The 19,267-nt window shown below is 33.0% G+C and overlaps 2 protein-coding genes across 2 annotated transcripts; both read left to right on the top strand.

The window, feature by feature from the left end:
* Nucleotides 1-2,114: 2,114 nt before the first annotated feature.
* LOTGIDRAFT_231843 (hypothetical protein) lies at nucleotides 2,115-8,784 on the top strand (the record flags this gene model as incomplete). The annotated part of the gene is made up of 8 exons (XM_009054999.1): nucleotides 2,115-2,246; nucleotides 3,233-3,297; nucleotides 3,759-3,995; nucleotides 5,553-5,836; nucleotides 6,042-6,095; nucleotides 7,073-7,115; nucleotides 7,764-7,841; nucleotides 8,698-8,784. The coding sequence occupies exons 1-8, from the start codon at nucleotides 2,210-2,212 to the stop codon at nucleotides 8,782-8,784; spliced, it is 885 nt and encodes a 294-aa protein (XP_009053247.1). The 5' UTR covers nucleotides 2,115-2,209.
* Nucleotides 8,785-13,816: 5,032 nt separating this feature from the next.
* On the top strand, nucleotides 13,817-18,858 carry LOTGIDRAFT_160118 (hypothetical protein; the record flags this gene model as incomplete). The annotated part of the gene is made up of 4 exons (XM_009054998.1): nucleotides 13,817-14,009; nucleotides 16,456-16,560; nucleotides 17,080-17,195; nucleotides 18,853-18,858. 4 exons carry the CDS (start codon nucleotides 13,817-13,819, stop codon nucleotides 18,856-18,858), a joined length of 420 nt encoding a protein of 139 aa, XP_009053246.1.
* Between the last annotated feature and the right edge of the window lie 409 nt (nucleotides 18,859-19,267).

Genomic DNA, 19,267 nt, shown 5'->3' with positions numbered 1-19,267 from the left:
TTTTAATTTCCCAGTGGGAAAATCCATTTGTGCTATACCAGTAAAACTTATTTCAAAATCCATTGGTTCGTTCGCCCGTCCATATTTCTACTATGGAGATCTGATCTTGATGAAACTTTGTAGACTCTATATAATGTGCCTACATCAGAGTCCGTGGTAATCTATTGATGAACGGTTTCAAGTCATTGACATGTACTTTGAATGGGCTAGTTAAGATAGATTATATTTCATAAAAGTGGGTATGCAACTGCATGGTATATAGGTCGTGGTAAAGGGGACAGTATACAAAATTTTCATTATATATGAATTGTCATTAAATATACCTGAAAAGATTTCTACAATATGCTATTTATATCTATGTATCTACTTGATCAATCTGACTGTGTTTCAGAAGGGGGCGTCTTCCCGGGAAGTCTACGTTTTGTTTTCTTTGATGATTTGAGTTAAATGCCGAGATTAAAGGTGTTAAGACCTCATTAACGGTGACAAAAATTCATGAAAATTTTTCACTTACATTAGTTACTATTTAACGATGTCACTCACTGTTTTGGCATCTGTGATTAAAATATTGAAGGGTTAATTAAAAACAGAGAGTATTAATTGCTAATTAATCAGTTTGACCTAGTTTTGGTGTTTGGCTTTATAACGGCTTAATATTATTAGTTGAAACCTTCAGAAAACGTAGGCTAGACACATTTCTCAACAACTATAGGTGTTTATTTTACTCAGATCCGTACAGTAGTTTTTTTAATTGCTACCAAAGAGAATAACTTTAAAACCCTGCGTAATGTTTTTAAATAGTTTGGCGTTAAAAAAATGACACGTTTTCCAGATTTTGGTGTATAGTTTTCATAAATATTCGACCTACAAAAAAAGCTATAAAGGATGATGGTCGAAAAATTTAAAATATAAAAACCTTTGGAATACAGTGAATAATTCATATAATATAATAACACCATGTAATGAAAATATTAATGCTATAATTCTTTTCCCAAAGCCTAAGCAACTATAAAACCGGCAAATATTTGCTAACAGTAATTCTATCATGACCAAATGTATAAACAATATGGATTCGCGTTATCTAATCGTACGATGAGATAATTTGGCCCTATATGGTACAAAATTAATGGCAAAGATGAAGAAAATTTAGACGTTGACCTATAAAGCCAATAATCGCCTTATCTTTAACCAGTCAAAGCGTATCATATTATAGGAACCACAATGACGAATTGTTAAATTGGTTAATGCTTATGTCAATAGACTAGAACTAGTTTAGATTACAATGGAGGCGAAAATATCGGGGAAAAAAGCAAAATTGTAGCCTAATCTAGTATAGTCTAAATAGATTGGTGATTTGGCTGATTAAAATTTACACAAACATATCGGCTCTTCTAAAAATTTTATTTCGCACATCCACTCAAGATACCTTCATATTAAAGGATTTATGTGAAATAGTTTTTAACCTTAAACAAAAAATCCAGCGATTTTGTCGGTCGCAGCGATATCAATGGTGGTGAACTGTCTTTGTGTCTGTTTCGGCATGTAGTGGTTTTCTCCCTTTACAAGTTCCTCCCTAGTGGTTTCCCCCCAGTGGTTTCCACCTCTTTTTAATCCTAGTGGTTTCCACCTCTATTCTAAGAGGTTTCCTCCCTTATCAACATGAAATAAACTAATTAATTGTTATTCTTAGATAGATATAACATTTTATCTAACTCTATTCAAATTTGACTTGTTCAACATTGCTGAATTGTGTTTAAATTGCAATATTCTTGGAAGACCAAGGCATGCCATGATTTGAGGTGAACAAAAGTCATAGGAAATGTGAAACAGGTGTATTAATTATAGTAATTTATCTTATATACTTTCGATATAATCTAATACCGCTTTGCAAGAAAATTGAATCTTTTCATTAAATTAGTTTAATTCATCACAAATTAGTATGACCTGTTATGTGGTGGCATTTCAATAATCCAGTTTTAAAATCCTTGTTTGTTAATAATTTTGTTGAGTGAACGTTTTCTATGTAGGTCTAAATTGTGGATAGAGATAGTTTCGTTTTGTTGTTACTATTGTCATTGATTACAGTCAAAATTTGATCGAAGCCATTTCCGTTGGCAGCGCCATCTGTCTTCAAAGTTTCTGAAAGTAATCACTGAATTTGTTCCACTTATTTAAAACTACTGAACCTCAAATAATTCTTAGGTTCAAAATGAGTGGGGCTGTAAATAAAGTGGATATGTCCTTAGGTAATTGTACAGGCCATCTTTTATTTCATTTTCTCAAAGATTGTTTTTGTGAAGCTATAAAATGAATTACTTTGAAAACAACTCCAAAAGTCCAAGACAACAAGCAACAGGTTTTGGATTTAGAAGACGTGTACTGTGTGCTTTCTCAAGCTGTTGTCACCTTGTATATTGTATATTGTAAAGTTGTATTGGGTTGTATTTATCAGTTCTATTTTTATTAAAGATGACATTCTCTAGGACTTGCAATCTACTTTCTGACTATGTTGAGCTCTGAATTGAATTTTTCTCTCATTTTTTAAATATTCAAAATAAAATTTTCAATCGTAAGCCATTTGACTTAGAATTTCTTTTGGTCCATAGAAAGATTCAGTGATTTTACATTTAAAATGGACACGCTTTCCTCCAAGAAAATTCATGTGAAAATGACTCAACTTTTCGGACTGAAAATTCCCCTCTGTAAAATCATGTTTACAAACAATAACTTCTCCAGTGGTTAACATTTTCATCAACCCAAAAACAATATAAGACTCTCTGTAATATATTTTAGTTAATATTTCAATTCATTCGAAAATGATTGGCGAAATTCAATTCAGAAATCATTGTAGTGAGTTGAGATTGGGTTCATAATTTGTGTAAAAAAATTATTACTTAAGTTAGTCTTGTCCACTGTCGATCTTTACCAAAGGCTCCAGGGCATTAAGATAGTCACCAACAAGAACATGTTTAAACTCAAGGAACAGTTTTCCTTTAATTGTCTTGATATTGCATTCAAAATAGCTTGTATTGGTATCACAGAAACATCAAACATCTAAAAATCATGAGACATTATTGATGGGGGGGATGCGTTTATCTAACATAACACATTGTAATTAGCCTGAACATGATGGTATTTATGAAGATCATGAACATGTTCTTGAAAGTTCTTAAAATGACTGACAAAATTGAGTTTAATGAATGAATGACTGTTTTTAATTGTGATTTTGCAGATGACATTATTAAATTAAACAAGAAAAATAAGAAAGGAGTCAGCCCTATGAATAGGGCACAACAGGTAAGCATAATATATATTTTAAAGATATTTTTATTCCAGTATTCAAACAGTAACCTGACATTATGTTATATGCTTAGTGGATTGAGTTATAGTCTACATGGCATCTAACCAAACTTGCACCAAATTTGATCTAAATGGACCCTTGAAATGGTCAAAATGGCCCTTTGAAAAAGTCAATATGCTGCAAAAATAATATTTTATATATTTAATTTCATTGGTAATAAATATCCATAAGCTTATTTTATAAACAAAAAACAACATTATTTCAATATGAAAAACTAGTACTCTAGTCTCTATGAAAACCAGGACTTTTTGGCAGAAATCAATAGTGCTCGGCTCAGACCCATATTGGTATTTTGAAGACATATTACCTCAGAAAAGTGTAATAATTATATACGGTATTTTTTCAATGAACTGTAATTTTGTGTAGAAATCTTTTCATCCATCTTTTGGTTTTTCAGGGTAATGCCAGAAACTCAAGAAAAGGAAACACATTAAAAAATTTGAACAATGATAAAATTCCTGGAAGATATTCGGGTGTCAATAAAAAAGCTGGTGCTGGTGGTGTTACTAAAAATAACAATAATGCTATACTACAGAGAAAGAGGTTGAATGCCCTAAAGAAGTTACGTGAAGCCAAGCAGGCTTTAGCTTTAATAGATGCAAAGAAGAAAACATATGGTAAACTGAGAAACCAGGTATTTCTAAATGAATTTTTACAGAATTATGTTACTGACACTGTGTTGCAGTTGTTATTTCTTATAGACATGATATTGGTTTTTTTGATCTCCATGAAACTTGGATTATGTCAGCATACTTCTTCTGGGCCGTGGTAATACAAGTGAGAAAAAATATGTATTCATAGATATTGTCCAATCAAAATTGGCCCTGGAATCTCAGCCAATCAAATTAAATCACTGAAGATCTGTTTGTGAAAGTAAACAAAAACGAAAGCAGTGTGTCATTAAGTAAGATGTTCGGTAAAGAATTGAAGTTGATAGAAAATCAATATTTACTGTGGAAAGAATGTATTCTTAATATCTTCAAACGAGTGATGGCAAATCAATTTTGTGTTTTCTTTTCCAGACAACATTTCCCTTCTATCAATCTGATTGGTCAGATTTTAATAGCTCCAATCTAATTACCATGCCCACAAAACGAAATGTAGTGGGCTTAGTTTAATGACCTTAGTGCAAAACAAGATCATTAATTCTGATAGTTATTTTGACTATTCTTAAATATTTTGATGTTTGAGTTTGAGTGCACATGCACAATTGAATTGATTCTTGTTTTTGACAAATTTAATCAAGGCTTTAGAAATTCTGGAGACAAATTGATTTGTTACTCATAAACTCTTTCAAATGCTTAACTCATGGCAAAGTTATTGATGACTAAAGCTCCAGAATGAACTAATGCTGAGTATTGGCAAACACGCACAATAGATAAGCTTATTATCTGTATCGCGATAATGGATAAAAATTAACATTTTATCTTCAAAAAGAAATGATGGAGTTTTACATCCTACTTTTTTGCACTATGTGGGCTATTGAAGACGGGCAACTCCATGCAGGGTGCAATGAGGGACAGCGCCAGCTCTTTTCAATTTTCAACTGTCGAGGGATCTTTAACGTGCGTAGCCTGTAGCACAGAGGGCCTCAGTTTATTATCCTATCCGAACGACTAGATGATTTTTCCATGTCAGCCCCTCTTACCTGCATCACTGACAGGGGAAAACCGGGTTGAAAAATCCGAAGGTATTATCTCGACCTATACCCTGATTGAACCCTGGACCTTCAGGTTAGCGAGCATTTTATCTTCAAAGTTTCAATATATATTAATTCATTTCTTTATAACTGTGATATTTGGTGATGTAGTTGATCGTTTTGTGTGACATGTTAGCGTTTTACATCCATTTACTGATATATATCTTGCCAGCACTAGAAGGAACTCTTAAGTGAAATTGAGGAAAATGGGACAGTTGTGTATTATGATCAATGGTTTTCAAAATCTATTTCAATTATCAAACCTTAAAAAGGTTTCAACAGAATAAATTCGTTGACAGAAATCATTTTTACATGCCCACATGAAATGGGGGGCGTATATTGCCGTCACCCATGTCCGTCCGTCAGTCCGCCTGTCCACAATTGCATGTAAACAAGTATGAGTTATTGCCTGGCAAGCTATCTTTTGTTATTTGTTTTGATTGTTGTGATTTAGCCAATAAGAGGAATTGAACCATTCTTTTGTCATTTCAGCCTCAAAAGAGACTTCCACCACAAAACAGACAACAGAATAATAAAAGAAATTTTAACACACTTTCTCCAAACCAAGGTCAAAAACGTCCAAGAATTAACAGAAACTATGGTAGTCAGGCATCATTGAATCAGTTTAATAGTCCAATGAAGAAGAAGAAGTTTACAGCAAGTACCATATCACTTGGACCTGTAGGCAGTACTAACAAGGGTGGCTATCAACGACAGTCTCGAAACAATCAGACTAATAATACACGCAGACTACCAAGACAAAACAGTCAAAATCAGTAAGTGAATCATTCATGGGGTCTTATTGTCAGAAAAATTGAAAGTTAAAATTTTTATATCAGCCACATACTTGACCAATGTTGTTTAATCACAAAATTTCTCTCATTGTACACTACATGGTATTGCCTATTTACACCATTTCATTTTTTTTTGTTATGAAATTTATTCAATTTTGTTAATAATTGGTTACAATATATTTTGTAGGTGGAAAAAACAATCTATAGATAATGGTTTAACAGTACAGGTCAATAATAACAGGTAAAGATTTACTTGTTTCCATCCATCTTATAATATACTTCACAGTCAGGGGAGATAACTATGTTTCAACTACTAAATGAAAACTAAAGACATACTGTGGACTCACTCCACTAATTCATTTGCCATCTCTTCCCAAGTTAAAACATGAAATTCAACCTTCTACAACTTTTTCCAGAAATCTTGTTGAAAGCTTTCCAATATGTTGAATGAAAGCCTGACCAATCCTTAATGTCTCCTAAAAAATTCATTATATGATGACCATGAAAATTTTTAGCTACTAAAATTGAAAGTAGACTATTACCGGTTATACTCATCCGCTAGAGTTTGGCAGTTCACAAAACGACTATTTTTAGAATTAGCCTTCCACCAAATCTTAAAGATAATGCAATTTCAGACATCAAATCCCAAATCTAGACCAAAAATTACCCAAAAATAGGCATGCAAAAACCCCAAAGGGAGAGAGAAAGAAGATTTCTAAAAATAGCCTGGACTACATTTGTATACAATCATTTGCATAAAATGTTTTAGTGGAGTGAGTCCATACTGTACTGTGGTTAAAAGAAAGCGGTAGGGCTGATGAAGTAATTCAGGGATTTTCAACTTTTTCTTTCTATTTCAAGTTTTGGATCCTTGATCGATTGAATAATCCCACCCACCCCCTTAGAATCCTTAATATTTCATTATTTTTTCCTATGTGTCATTAAGCCCAAAAATTACAATCCAGTCAAATAATAATAAAAGGTTATATAAGGATATTTTAATACTACACAGTGATTGATGACTTTGTTTCCCCGCAGTCATTTTTCATTCATTTTAGATGCCCTGCTACTAGCAGGCTGCTAGTAATTTTTGGAAAAGGGGCTTGGAAACTTGCAGATTTTGATCAATACAAACCAGACCGGTAGCCCAATAATGAAAATAAAATTAGCCCTAATTATGCAAGATGTCTTGTAAATATTTGTTTTTTTTTTTTTCAGAATAAGGCAGAATAGAAATAGAAGGAATAATAACAATAAATTTGTAAGTTTGTTTAAATTTAATGTTTGAGAGTGCCATTGAAACCAAAAAATAGGGGAAATGGTCATAGTCCACTACAAACATTTTAGTTGAAAGATAAGCTAAATGAACAATCTGTTAAAATAAAAACAAAAAATGTCTTTAGAATAAGTTTTCAGCGTCACTTAGCCATTAAAGGGACAGGTGCACCATATTTGGGTTGATTTGTGTCTTGAATATATATGTAAATAGTTTTCAGAAGTACTAGATATTAACAAAAATTGCATAATTCCTTTAAAAATATCTCAAACTCTTGTCCTATTTCTATAGACGACTTCTCTATAGTTGGCATTGTCTCTAGACATCATTTCAAACATGGATAATTCTGAAAACACATGGATTTGAAGGCTCACATTTTGACTGTGAGATTTGAACACATTACTGATTGGCTTACCTTAAAAAATTCCTGTTTTTGAGACTATGGTACGAAAAGTAAAAAGAAAATGACACACATGGCCCTTTAATAATACCAAAGGTAGCAGATGTTAAAAAAACAGAGCTGCAGTACTCTGACACTCTGATTTACAGTCCCAGTGCATGTTGGAATACACTGAATACTGTATACCATACTGTGATCCATCTAGAATTTTTAAAGTCAATTTTCTATTTTAGAATACTAGGAACCTCAAAGTACAGCAAGGCAAACATAGAAATTATGATTTTGATACTAATGTATTTTCAAATGTAGGGGTAAGTACATGGAAATTTAAGAACATCAAGTTTTACTGTTTATAATTGTTTTGTTAACAAAAGCTTTCATGCTGGAGAATATTCTCTTAGTTGACTCCTTGTTCCCGGTTACCAAGCTAACCTGCTTTGCTTACACATTGGGAAACCCAGTTTTTAGACTTACTCTTGGCTTTTCGCTAGGACGTCTGTATTGTTAGTATCAGTTCATTAGTGTTGCATTAAAATTTTAGGTTTTTATGTGCCTATTTAGTGCCTTAAGAATAATTAAGATGTTTTTATATTACATAGATATTAAATCACATATTCGAGATGATTTAATGTGGACGTATATTGTCAACCATGCCCGTCGGTCCATCTGTCCACAATTGGCTTGTGAACGCAATAGAGACTACAGTTTTCATCTGATTTGAATGAAATTTGGTGTGATCATTTATATTGATGAGATCTTGGACAAGTTCAATATTCACGTGTGTCAAAAATTATCCGCGTTTGAAAGCTAAAAAGTTGAGTCATTTTCTCTGAGACACTGCCTTATATAGAAAAGACATCTATAGAATGAGGAAAAGAAATTCTTAGTTTGAGATATTTTTGAAGGAATTTTGTGATTTTAGTACATTTCTGGTTCTTCTGAAGACTATTTACATATATATATTTAAGATGCAAATCAAGCCCCCAAAATGGAGCCCTTGTCCCTTTAAAATCACTTAAATATGATTTTAAGGATACATGTTTTATAGAAACAAGCCCCTTTATTTTTATTAGATGAAATATGTTGCATCTTGTGTGAAAACCAGACATGACTGGCAAATACAGCTTATACACTGTCTTATATATAACATCCCTTTTTTCATTGTAGACTTCTGTACCACTAAATGAAAGATTCAGTAATAAAGGACAGAAGCAATATCAGGGCAATAACAAAGGCAGACAAGTGTATTACTAGTGAAAATATTTCACCTCATCAATTGTGAAATCTCATATAAACAATGACAGTATTTTATCATTTGTATAGCTGATCAGTGCCTTTTTTTTAGATTCTAAGAGGAATTTAAGAATTCTTCATTTTTGACTGCAGATGACTGCCAAATTTTTTTATTTTTCTTATTACTGCATAAGGATTGTACTTAAGTCATAAATAGGTAAAGAGTACCTTTGAATAAATCTTCGCAATTACAAACTATGTCTAATACCTTGACATCATTAAACACTTTTCTGATATCATTTGATTTGATTGTACACTAGCCATTTATCAAAGTCACATGCACAGTCATGAAATAGACAAATTTTATACGCAGCCTTGATGTTTACAGTCTGTCTGTCGAGGGATTTCATTTGTTGTATTTGCTAGGTGACAATCCAATCAAATTGTTACATTCACACATCTTCATGATTCATTTAAAGTGTCAAATGATGTCAGGGTATAAGACACATTTGTAAATGCTTGACATTGTGAAATATCCTTTGAATGATTCTATCATGTATAGTTGTTGCTTATCTTGTGTAGTCTTCTATGGTATAAAATTATTGTGATCTTTATTCCTCTAAATGTAATAAGTTTAAACTTGACTACGTGGTAATGAATATTGCTAAGAAACTCTGTTATTATATATACATTTAACTGCATTATATCAATGGCGTTAAATGAAATCTTACTGAAAATTCCTTTGCCATGCCTTTTATGCTTTTAATATAACTAATGTGTGATTTGCCAATTATTTACAATTAGTCAATTTTTTTCCAACCCATAAAAAAAATCTCCTCAAATAATTAATTGTTTTCTGGACCTAAAAAAATCTCCACTAATAGTTCTGAACCTGAAAAAAATCTCCACTAATAGCTCTGAACCTGAAAAAAATCTCCACTAATAGTTCTGAACCTGAAAAAAATCTCCACTAATAGTCAATAGTTTTCCAAGCCCAAAAAAAATCCAGCATTAAACAATCTCACCAAATATTTGATAGTTTTCTGAACCTGAAAAAAATCTCACATATTATTGGATAGTTTTACACACCCGAAGAAAATCTCACCAAATAGTCAATAGTTTTCCAACCCTAAAAAAATCTCTCCAAATAGTTAAACCTATTTCCCCAAATAGTTGATAGTTTTTTTTTTTAAACTTTTTATCTTTGACAGTTTAAGGGACAGATGCACAATATTTTGACCAATCATATTTCGAGTCATAAGCGAATCAATAAGAGTGTTCATAGCTCACACTCAAAATTTGATCCTTCAAATCCATATGGGTCCAGAATTATCTATGTTTGAATTTTTAAAATTAGCACTGGTCATTTTAAGATACTCTGTGATATATAGAAAAGACATATAAAGAAAGAGTGAGTAAAATTCATACTTTGAAGTAGTTTATAGGAATTAAGTAATCTATTACTTGTAAAGACTATTTACATATTTCAAAATCAACCCCAAAAATAGAGCATCTGTCCCTTTTACATTTGAAATACCACAGAAAAACTGTCGTTTTGATCAATATTATCAGAATTTTGATGGAAAATGGCTCTCTGTCAAATAAATGCTTGATGGGTACTATTTAAAATCCTTAAAATATAATTTTTCAAAGATTATCAAATGGTAAGAGAAAGATAGAATTATGAAATGAAATATTAAATTGATTCATGTTTTTTTTCAAACAAAACCAAGTATAATATGGATATACTATATATTATCTTCAATCATAAAGTTTTTTTTTTTTATATATGTTATATTATAGTGTACCAGGAGTACTCCAGCAAATCATTTCGTTTTTAAGTTTTTTTTATCACCCATTCTTTAATATTTATTTGTATTTAATAGTAGAAATACAATTGCATTATCAAATAAACATTTAGTTTTTTTTGTTATGAATCATTGTTATGTCATTGTAATATAATGTCAATATATTTATGATACTTAGATGCTAGACAAGTACTATAGTATAGTGATCAAAGCGATACCTCGATGATTTTGGGTTCTAATTTCGGTCCGTGTGTGAAAGTCCGCCGATTTTGAATAAATCATTACTGTGATTTCAGTCAATCCAGCTGTAAATGGGTACAGATAAGTCGGGAAAGGACCAGCTGGTAGAAAGGATCCCTTTGTGAACCTATGTTATCCTTGTAAAATGTAGTTCTTTCTTTCCTTACCGTCAACAAAATAATTTTTTTTTGCAACAGCCATAATCAAATAATGAGACCCCTTAACCATGGAAGTAAAAACAGTGCTAGTAGAAGCTAAACGTCCCCAGTAAATTGGTACACAAGGTCAGAAAAAACATTCTTTTTATCACTTTATGTTGAATGAGTTTTGTGTCATAGGCCAAATCTGGCTTGTGGACACGATGCATGTTATAATTTTCGTTATTATCTACATATATATGCATAGGCATGATGACAGTATCTTAGTCAAGTTCGAAGTATTTCATTATTTTGTTCAACATTTTTTAAATTATATCTTTAAATGAAATGTGCAGCGTATTATGCGTATATTGGCGTCACCCATTTTCTCGTGAACACTCTTGAAGGCACAATTTTTGACGCGTGTGTTTGACAATTTTTTGTTATCACCCAAGGATAAACCCCATTTAAAATCACTAAATCGAAATATATTTAGTATGAGTTATTGCCCTTGTTATTGAAAACCCGTTCAGTTTTAAGCTCGTAAATATTTTAGAAAACACAATTCTTGACGGACGGATTTTGACAAAACTTGGCTTGTGTGTTTGTAATCACCCAAGAATGAACCATATTGAAGAAAAATGGAAAAATGTTTTATATGAGTTATTGATTCATTCAATTGTTTGTAAATACTAAAGGCCGGATTTGAAATTGGCAATATTGTAAGAAACATCCCTAAAAGTTCAAAAGAAGTGTATGACTGAAGGATGAATATTTCATACTGGTGATTGTTACTGTACTGCCAAATATTTGTATTCAAAATCAAAACTGTCACTGGGCGTAAATTACTTTGCCTGGCAAGCTATCTTCTGATAATTGGGTGAATTTTGGTTATTGTTACATTACTTGTAAATTGATGAGATATTTATAATATTCAAATAGTTTAGCTACGGTGCAAATTTAATTTGATAAAACACCGTTATCTATTCCTACAGCTGCCAGTGGTCGTATGTTACCCTGCCTGATAGGTTGTTTTTTTAAAAAAAAATAACAATTTTAGATGATTAATTATGGGTCTAAATCTTTATTTTGAATCTGTTTCAAAATCTTTGAAATGAAATCAATGATGTGCGTCAAACTGCTTTTCACTATTTAGCATCAATATGTTTTGTCCGTCTGCACAATGAAACGTAGTTCAAGTTTAATGAATAAAACATCAAAAACAACCTTAAAGGGATAGATTCTCCATTTTGGGGGGGTTGATTTGGGTATTGAATGTAAATAGTCTTCAGAAGTAATAGAAATGTACGAAAATCGCATACTTCCTTAAAGTAGGAATTTCAATTTCTATTTCTATAGATGTCTTTTCTAGATGGCAGAGTCACAAGAAAAAAGGGGTCGTCTTTATAACTTTTATTACGGATAATTCTGGAAACACATGGATTTTGAAGGCTCAAACTTCGACGGCAAGTTGTGATCACTTGTAGGCCTACTTAGCTCAGAATTAGCACCATTTGGTCAAACGGATGGCGAACCTGTACCTTTAAACATTTCAAAAATTGTTTTTCACCAATTACGTTCAAGGCTATTTTAAATAGGTCTAGCCCTTATTATGTGCCTTTAGGTCAATAAATTTCAAAGCGTTTCATAGTGTTTTGTTATTTTCTACTGAACGAATCGTGTCATATCAATAGTCAATAGGTTACACAAGAGAAGACCCGAATTTCTGTGAGAATAAGATAAAACTTACTGAACGCGAGGCCGATTACAAAATATAATAATTGTGAAGGATACCTTGTAGCTACGTGTCTGAGTCAGACGAGCGTATTTTTTGCCCGCTAACGTCTATAACAGCCACTGGCGAATTTTTACGCCCGATCACTAAAACTAATGATCTTATAAGAGCGTATATCACTGAGCGAAATTTTGATTTCGATCACACGAGGGAAAAAAATCAGCATCAAAGGTCTGGACAAAAACCAGATTTTGATTAAAGTAGGTTTTTGAGAACATACAATGTTTTATTGTTTTCTTCTGCTTGAGCTACTAAATTCAAAATGACCGCCATCCTCTATATTCTGAATACTATTTCTGTTATAGCTATGCTTTTAGGGCATCAATAGACATAATTTTGGTGTGAAAATATATGTTTTCAAGTAATTGAATCGCTTCAGAATTATCGAAACCAACTAAATGCACCGGACCCCGACAGGCGAAAATAATCGGCCAAAAATATCAAATGCTGGTGACAGACGAGCGTATTTTATTGCCCAATCGCTCAACAAATTCGCTAACTTTTCGTTACGTACACAAGTACATGTGTATGAATTGTTTTATAGAACGGGAAAAAAATGGTTAAATTAAATTTTAAATTGTTTCGTAATTTGTACTGAATACAACGTAGCCTATCCCATGCGAATAGAATTAAAGAAAATCGTTCGACCTCAATTAAAAGATATGAGATCAGAATATTATTAATTACATATGGTGGCATGCCACTTACAATACTAGCGCTTTATACAGGAAAAAATCGTTTAACTACTCCTATTGTATTATAATGATATAGTAAATCGGGCATTATTGTGAGTTTCAACTACTTCAGCCCTTTTCAGAACAGACCTTACTCAACTGACCCCTAAACCTGATTCGATCCACCCCTAACCCACATTTTGATGAAAAAAATAAGATAAACGAATCTTTTACAGATTCTGACATTTTTGACATATGAATGAAAGTGGTACTCAACCATGAAGGCAAAGGTATAAAAAAGCACAACACGTCGAGGTTGGGAGAATATTTTTTTTCTGACCAGCTACTGACAAGTTTATTGAAGCAATTGAGAACTTACATCAGTACAAAACTAACAAAATGAGAATTATTTTAGTTATCGCACTCATTTTGGCCATCGTCGCAGTTTCTTCAGCACAAAAAAGAAGATTTTCAAGAAGATGTAAATTCTGCAATAGAATGAAGAGTTTCGCTGAGAGAAATCCACATCGACGCTTGTTCATTCATCTGATTAAAAGAATGTGGTTCTGTAAAGGCTGTGATCCCATTGAGGGTAAGTACATATAACATTTTGAACTTTCATGTACGTAGATTTCATCTTTTGGGTTGATTTGGGCCTCGTACATAATGTAAATAGTCTTCAAAAGTACTGGAAATATACTAAAAACTTAACTCAAACTAGGAATTTCCCTTATATTGCTGTATATCCCTTTTTCTATATAAATGGCACAGTCTTAAATCGTCTTTTGAACTTTCAAATGAGGAGAATTCTAACCATATGGATCTGATGGATCAAATTTCAATTGGGAGCTATGAACACTATTACTTGGCTTAAATATTACCGTTTCTGAGACTAAGGTATGATTAGTTAAACAGATGGCGAAACTGATTCTTTAAGACTTATTTGTGAAACCATGGACCTGATGGACACAAACTGCCGACGATTATCGACATTTTATTTTAGAATAACAAAAAGTCAATGTGTTCGTCCAATATTTTGTGATGAGTTTTAAAGTGTCTAATTTTTTGTTCTTGAATTTTATGAAATATGCACCAAAATCTAGAGAATTTTGTCCCTTACCTTACCTGAAGGTTTTAACAAAACAAAAAAATTAACGCCAAAACTATTTAAACGGTTGAAAATCTTAAGTTAATTATGCTTTTTGGTAGGTGTAAGAAAACTAATTTAATTAAAATAAACGCTGAATTGTATAGACATATGTTCCCTGTGTATTGTATAGGTTTCAACTTTGCATATCGAGACTTTATGAGGTTCAACACCATAACTAGTTTAAGCTGCTGAATACGCAACGTTTTTAATCAATGATTTTAAAACAAATCTAGATACCTAGATGTGAATAATATATAAGAAATAATTTCAGATAAAATTTAAAACGCTTTTGATAATATTGCATACTGCCTTCTTCCGGAACATATTTAGTGTATAGTTTTCATAAATTTCATAAAAATGTTCGACCTACTATAAAAGGCAGACTGCTCCTTTAATTAGTTTAAACAAGTTAAAAGCGATGGTATTGTTCTGAGTAATCTTGAAGGATTTGTCTACTGTCCCCTCATTGCATACTGCATGGCGTTTCCCATCATCATTACCATTATCTGAAATATAAAAGTAAAACGAAATTCTGTTCATTCTAGACGTAATGAAATGCGTCAAAATCAATAGTAGGCCTACCATTGTAATACGGTTTATGTATATAGCCACATAAAATATTTGATGTACCAACTGATCCAACACATTCTGAGTCATCAGTGTCATTATTTTGGTTGAATCGCATCATCACATATCGCATCACATACCAAGTTCAAATAGGACGTCAATTACATACATTTATATCAAAATATAAGTAGTGAATAAAGGGTTAAAGAGTTATAACAGTAAAAAAGTGATTTTCAAAGTTATACATACTCCAGCGTCAATTGGACTGGACTGGAAGGCTGGGAGAAAGTTGGTAGGGGGTGTTTGTGCCACACCTTCACGATTTCGGGCATTATGACAAATAACGGGAAGATATCCCTTACCTTCCATAAAGTTGAGACTCTTGAGACGGCGTTTATATAATGATATGTGTGGCTTCGGTGGATTCGGTTGAATCTTTGATAAAATGAAAAATAAAAAAAAGAGAAATATGAAATGCTAATATTATTTAGATAGATAGGACTGGTGTTATTCGTACCTTTAAAGACAGAATCTGCAGAATTATCACCAAAAGTTGTAATGAAGATTGTCCATCCATGCGTATCAATAAAATAACATTGCTCATATTACCACATGCCTGATCGCATCCTTATAAGTAATCAATGTTAGCATTCAATGTTTTTTTGTGCTTCGACTCTTAAAAGTAAGCAGCCAACCATTGCATATTTTAAGTTTTTTTTGTGTATTTTTTTTTAAAGAATGTAATTATGTTGTTGTCGTACAGTGTTAAGGTCTTCCACCAAAACTGTTTTATCTGATGTTATTGAAACTCTGTGAGCACTTAACTGTTATAATATCGACATTGAGTGAAATCACACATGTGGTAGACGAATTTTCACATTGGTTAACGCGGAATTTTGCACCGCCATAAAACACGCACTAGAACGGAACTTTACACGAAATCGCGCGGGTATTAACGCGAAAACAAACACGTGACCACTGAATTCGGGTCATATGACGTTTTGTTCCACATGATGGACGTAGAAGAAATTCCGTCATCGCAGCTCACGTGATGAACAATCGCTCTCAGATTGAATAATATGTCAGTTTTGCTGCCTAGCGAAATTCCACCATGTAAATATCGCCGCACTGCCACAAGTGCGTCACCGCCAATTTATTTTCATTGAAACATGTACATGTGGCGATTTATTTTAGCATCTTTAAGTATTTGTCACTTTTGAACATTTCACCCTAATGAAATTAATGAAGTTATAACTAGGACGATGTCCGTCAATGATAGTTACATACCATAAGTTCACACTATTGGTTATTCTACTTCCAGTTGAAGATAAATGTACACCAGATCCTTGTAAAAACGATGGTGAATGCCAGTCTGAAAATGGTTCCTGCATTTGTCCTCCGGAATTTTCAGGGCCTACATGCGAAGGTGGGTAAAAGGGAGCGCTCTCATTAAATGTTCCTTATTACATGCCTGGAATTCTTTCAATCCGATTCCGTCGTGCATATTTGACAATGATGTGTGGTGTTTAGCTGCAACAATGAAATGGTCAAAGGTTGTCAGAACTTTTTCAAATCCATTATTTTAGTCACGGGTTTGGGCCCCGTTCCACAAAAAATCTTTATCTCGAGTATATTTACAATGCGAAACTCTACACTAATCATAAATTCTTATCTTTTTGAGGAACGGGGCCCTGTTGGAAATTGAGAAAATGGGCTTTCCCGTCGGTAATCCATGAATCACAATGTGATGTTCAGAGAACGGTACAACAATCAATCCTTCTGGTTTGACGCGTAACACATTCTTCGACAGTTTGTATTTGAAAAGAAAGTCTAATTTGGATCTCCTTATAAAAAAAATGCTACAGCTCGTCTTTGGTAACTCAGCAAACGTTAAAAACAAAAGGTAAAAACTAGTATGAATTAAATATTATTCACTGTATTTTAGATCCAGTACCATGTCTTTCAAATGACGAACCGGAGCGATCTTGTACCAGTAATTGTTTTGGAACCGAGGTCAACCTGTTTTGTGATGGAAATGAAGTCTGTTGTGATTTGAAGGGTGTAAGTAGAAATTTTGATTTCAAGACGACCGGCAATATTCTAGGATTCTAACTAACGTTACGATCGCCTTGCTGATGATAAACCCACGGCCTTAGAAAATATACTGCCCACATTATATTACTAGTCGGATTAAGTCCGCGGTTGGAGACGGTGAATTGTTACCGGTATGATACTCATTGGTAACGGCGTTGTCGTCTTGGCTTAATCCTCTATTTTGTTTCATATATACCGGTTTCTCAGATTTTTGTTTCGTGATCATACCTATAGACAATCTCCATTCGCCATATACCAACAAATTTAGACCAAATAGCACCAAAAGTTTTCATAGTTTCTGCAAACTAATCTATAACCCCGGGAAAAGGGAGACAACAATTATTCAAGTCCATTATTTTCAATTTATATCCCATAAATCCTCATATTAAATAAAGGAAAACAATATTATGACATTCTTCTGGATTTACCGCAACATTATCTGTGTTTCCACTGAGGCTAGCTTTCGTATGATTTCACGTGGCAAACTGACCGACCGTTCGTTTCGGGAACCAAAAACCTCTCATTTTTTGTTCAACAATTTATTGTATCGGGAGCCAAATGAATGCTAGCTTTAAGGCACAGATGCTTTATTCTTGGGGATGGATTTGAAAATATGTAAATAGGCTTCAGAAGAAATAAAATGTACGTACGTAAATCGCATAATTCCTTCAAAAATATCTCAAACTTGGAATTTTACCCACAATTTCCATATGTGTCCTTTCTATATACCGCAAAGTATCTTGACGAGACGTCATTGAAACGCGGCTATTTCTGGACATACATGGATTTCGTCAAATTTCGACGGTGAGCTGTGGACACTATTACTGATTGCCTAGCTAAAATATTTCCGTTTCTGAGACTAAAGTTTGGTCAAAAAGAATGGCAAACTTGTCCCTTTAATAAAGCCGGATTTCACTTTACTCAATGGAAACGCAAAAAGGCAGCTTTATCTCGTTTGGCAATAGGGGGCGTACTTTCCTATCTATTGCATTTCTTACTGGTATAAACGGTAGTCGTGTACAATACGACTTGTCAATAATGTGTAACTTTGTGATCAAGGCTAATATCGTTTGGGGACCACTTAAACTCGCTACGCATTCGGCAATAAAGCAATGGAAAAGAAATTGTGTTCCGTTGTTTGATGTTGGTATCGCTCGATTCGTCTTTTCCAATTGTGGCCTCAATCGAACAGAACGGAATATGTAACATTAAATTTGTTTCCCTTCTGTTCCTTTCTCCGCAAATCTGTTTTTATTTTCGGCACATGTGGAACGCGTTCTGAAACCTTGATTGATTCTACGAATCCCGAACTTGCAGAATTCACCAATGAAACGACCCCGGCTCTACACCTCAATGTCTTTGATTTAACTCTTGCATGTAGTTTATAAATTGAAAATAGGCTTATAAGAAGTTGAAGAATTTAATGACTTTGAACGTGAACGTTAAATTTATAATAAAAAAAAGATACGAATCGTCAACATCTGCTTACAGATGATGTCCAAGATGCCTGGCTAGAAAAGAGGCAGCAGACACCTGTGTGTATAAGAAAACTGATTTTGAGTTGGTTTTATGTTTACCGCCCATATAAAGGTGTGTTGAATGATTTTTTCTTTTTCTATTCCAGCTGTGAAGAAGTTGCAGATGTGAGATGTTATACTAACTATAAAATACTAGTTCTAATATTAATATTCATCATAAAATACATATGCCTTAAGTAACATCACAGTAACACGTTGCTTTTTCTGATAAAAAAAAATTAAATTTCGATCCACTGAAGAAAGGGATTACTATTGCTCTTCGGAATAATAAAGTTCACTTCCAGCTATTTTAATCACTTTAAGAAATGAAAATTGGTTGACAATTGGGAAAACAAATATTTAAACGTTGAGCCTTATGAGTAATGCATCATTTAATTGTCAAGTGAAATTATCTAATCTAGATTCTGAAATTCAATGAAATTAAAAAATTGAAATGTTTAAAAGTCCCCTTTACTAAAACTGATTAATATTGAAAACGAGGTTATATTTATTATGATTATC

Source organism: Lottia gigantea, assembly GCF_000327385.1.
Source record: "Lottia gigantea unplaced genomic scaffold LOTGIsca_23, whole genome shotgun sequence".
NCBI lineage: Eukaryota > Metazoa > Mollusca > Gastropoda > Lottiidae > Lottia > Lottia gigantea.
The sequence above is the reverse complement of the archived record's forward strand: the minus strand, read 5'-3'. Positions and strand labels throughout refer to the sequence as shown.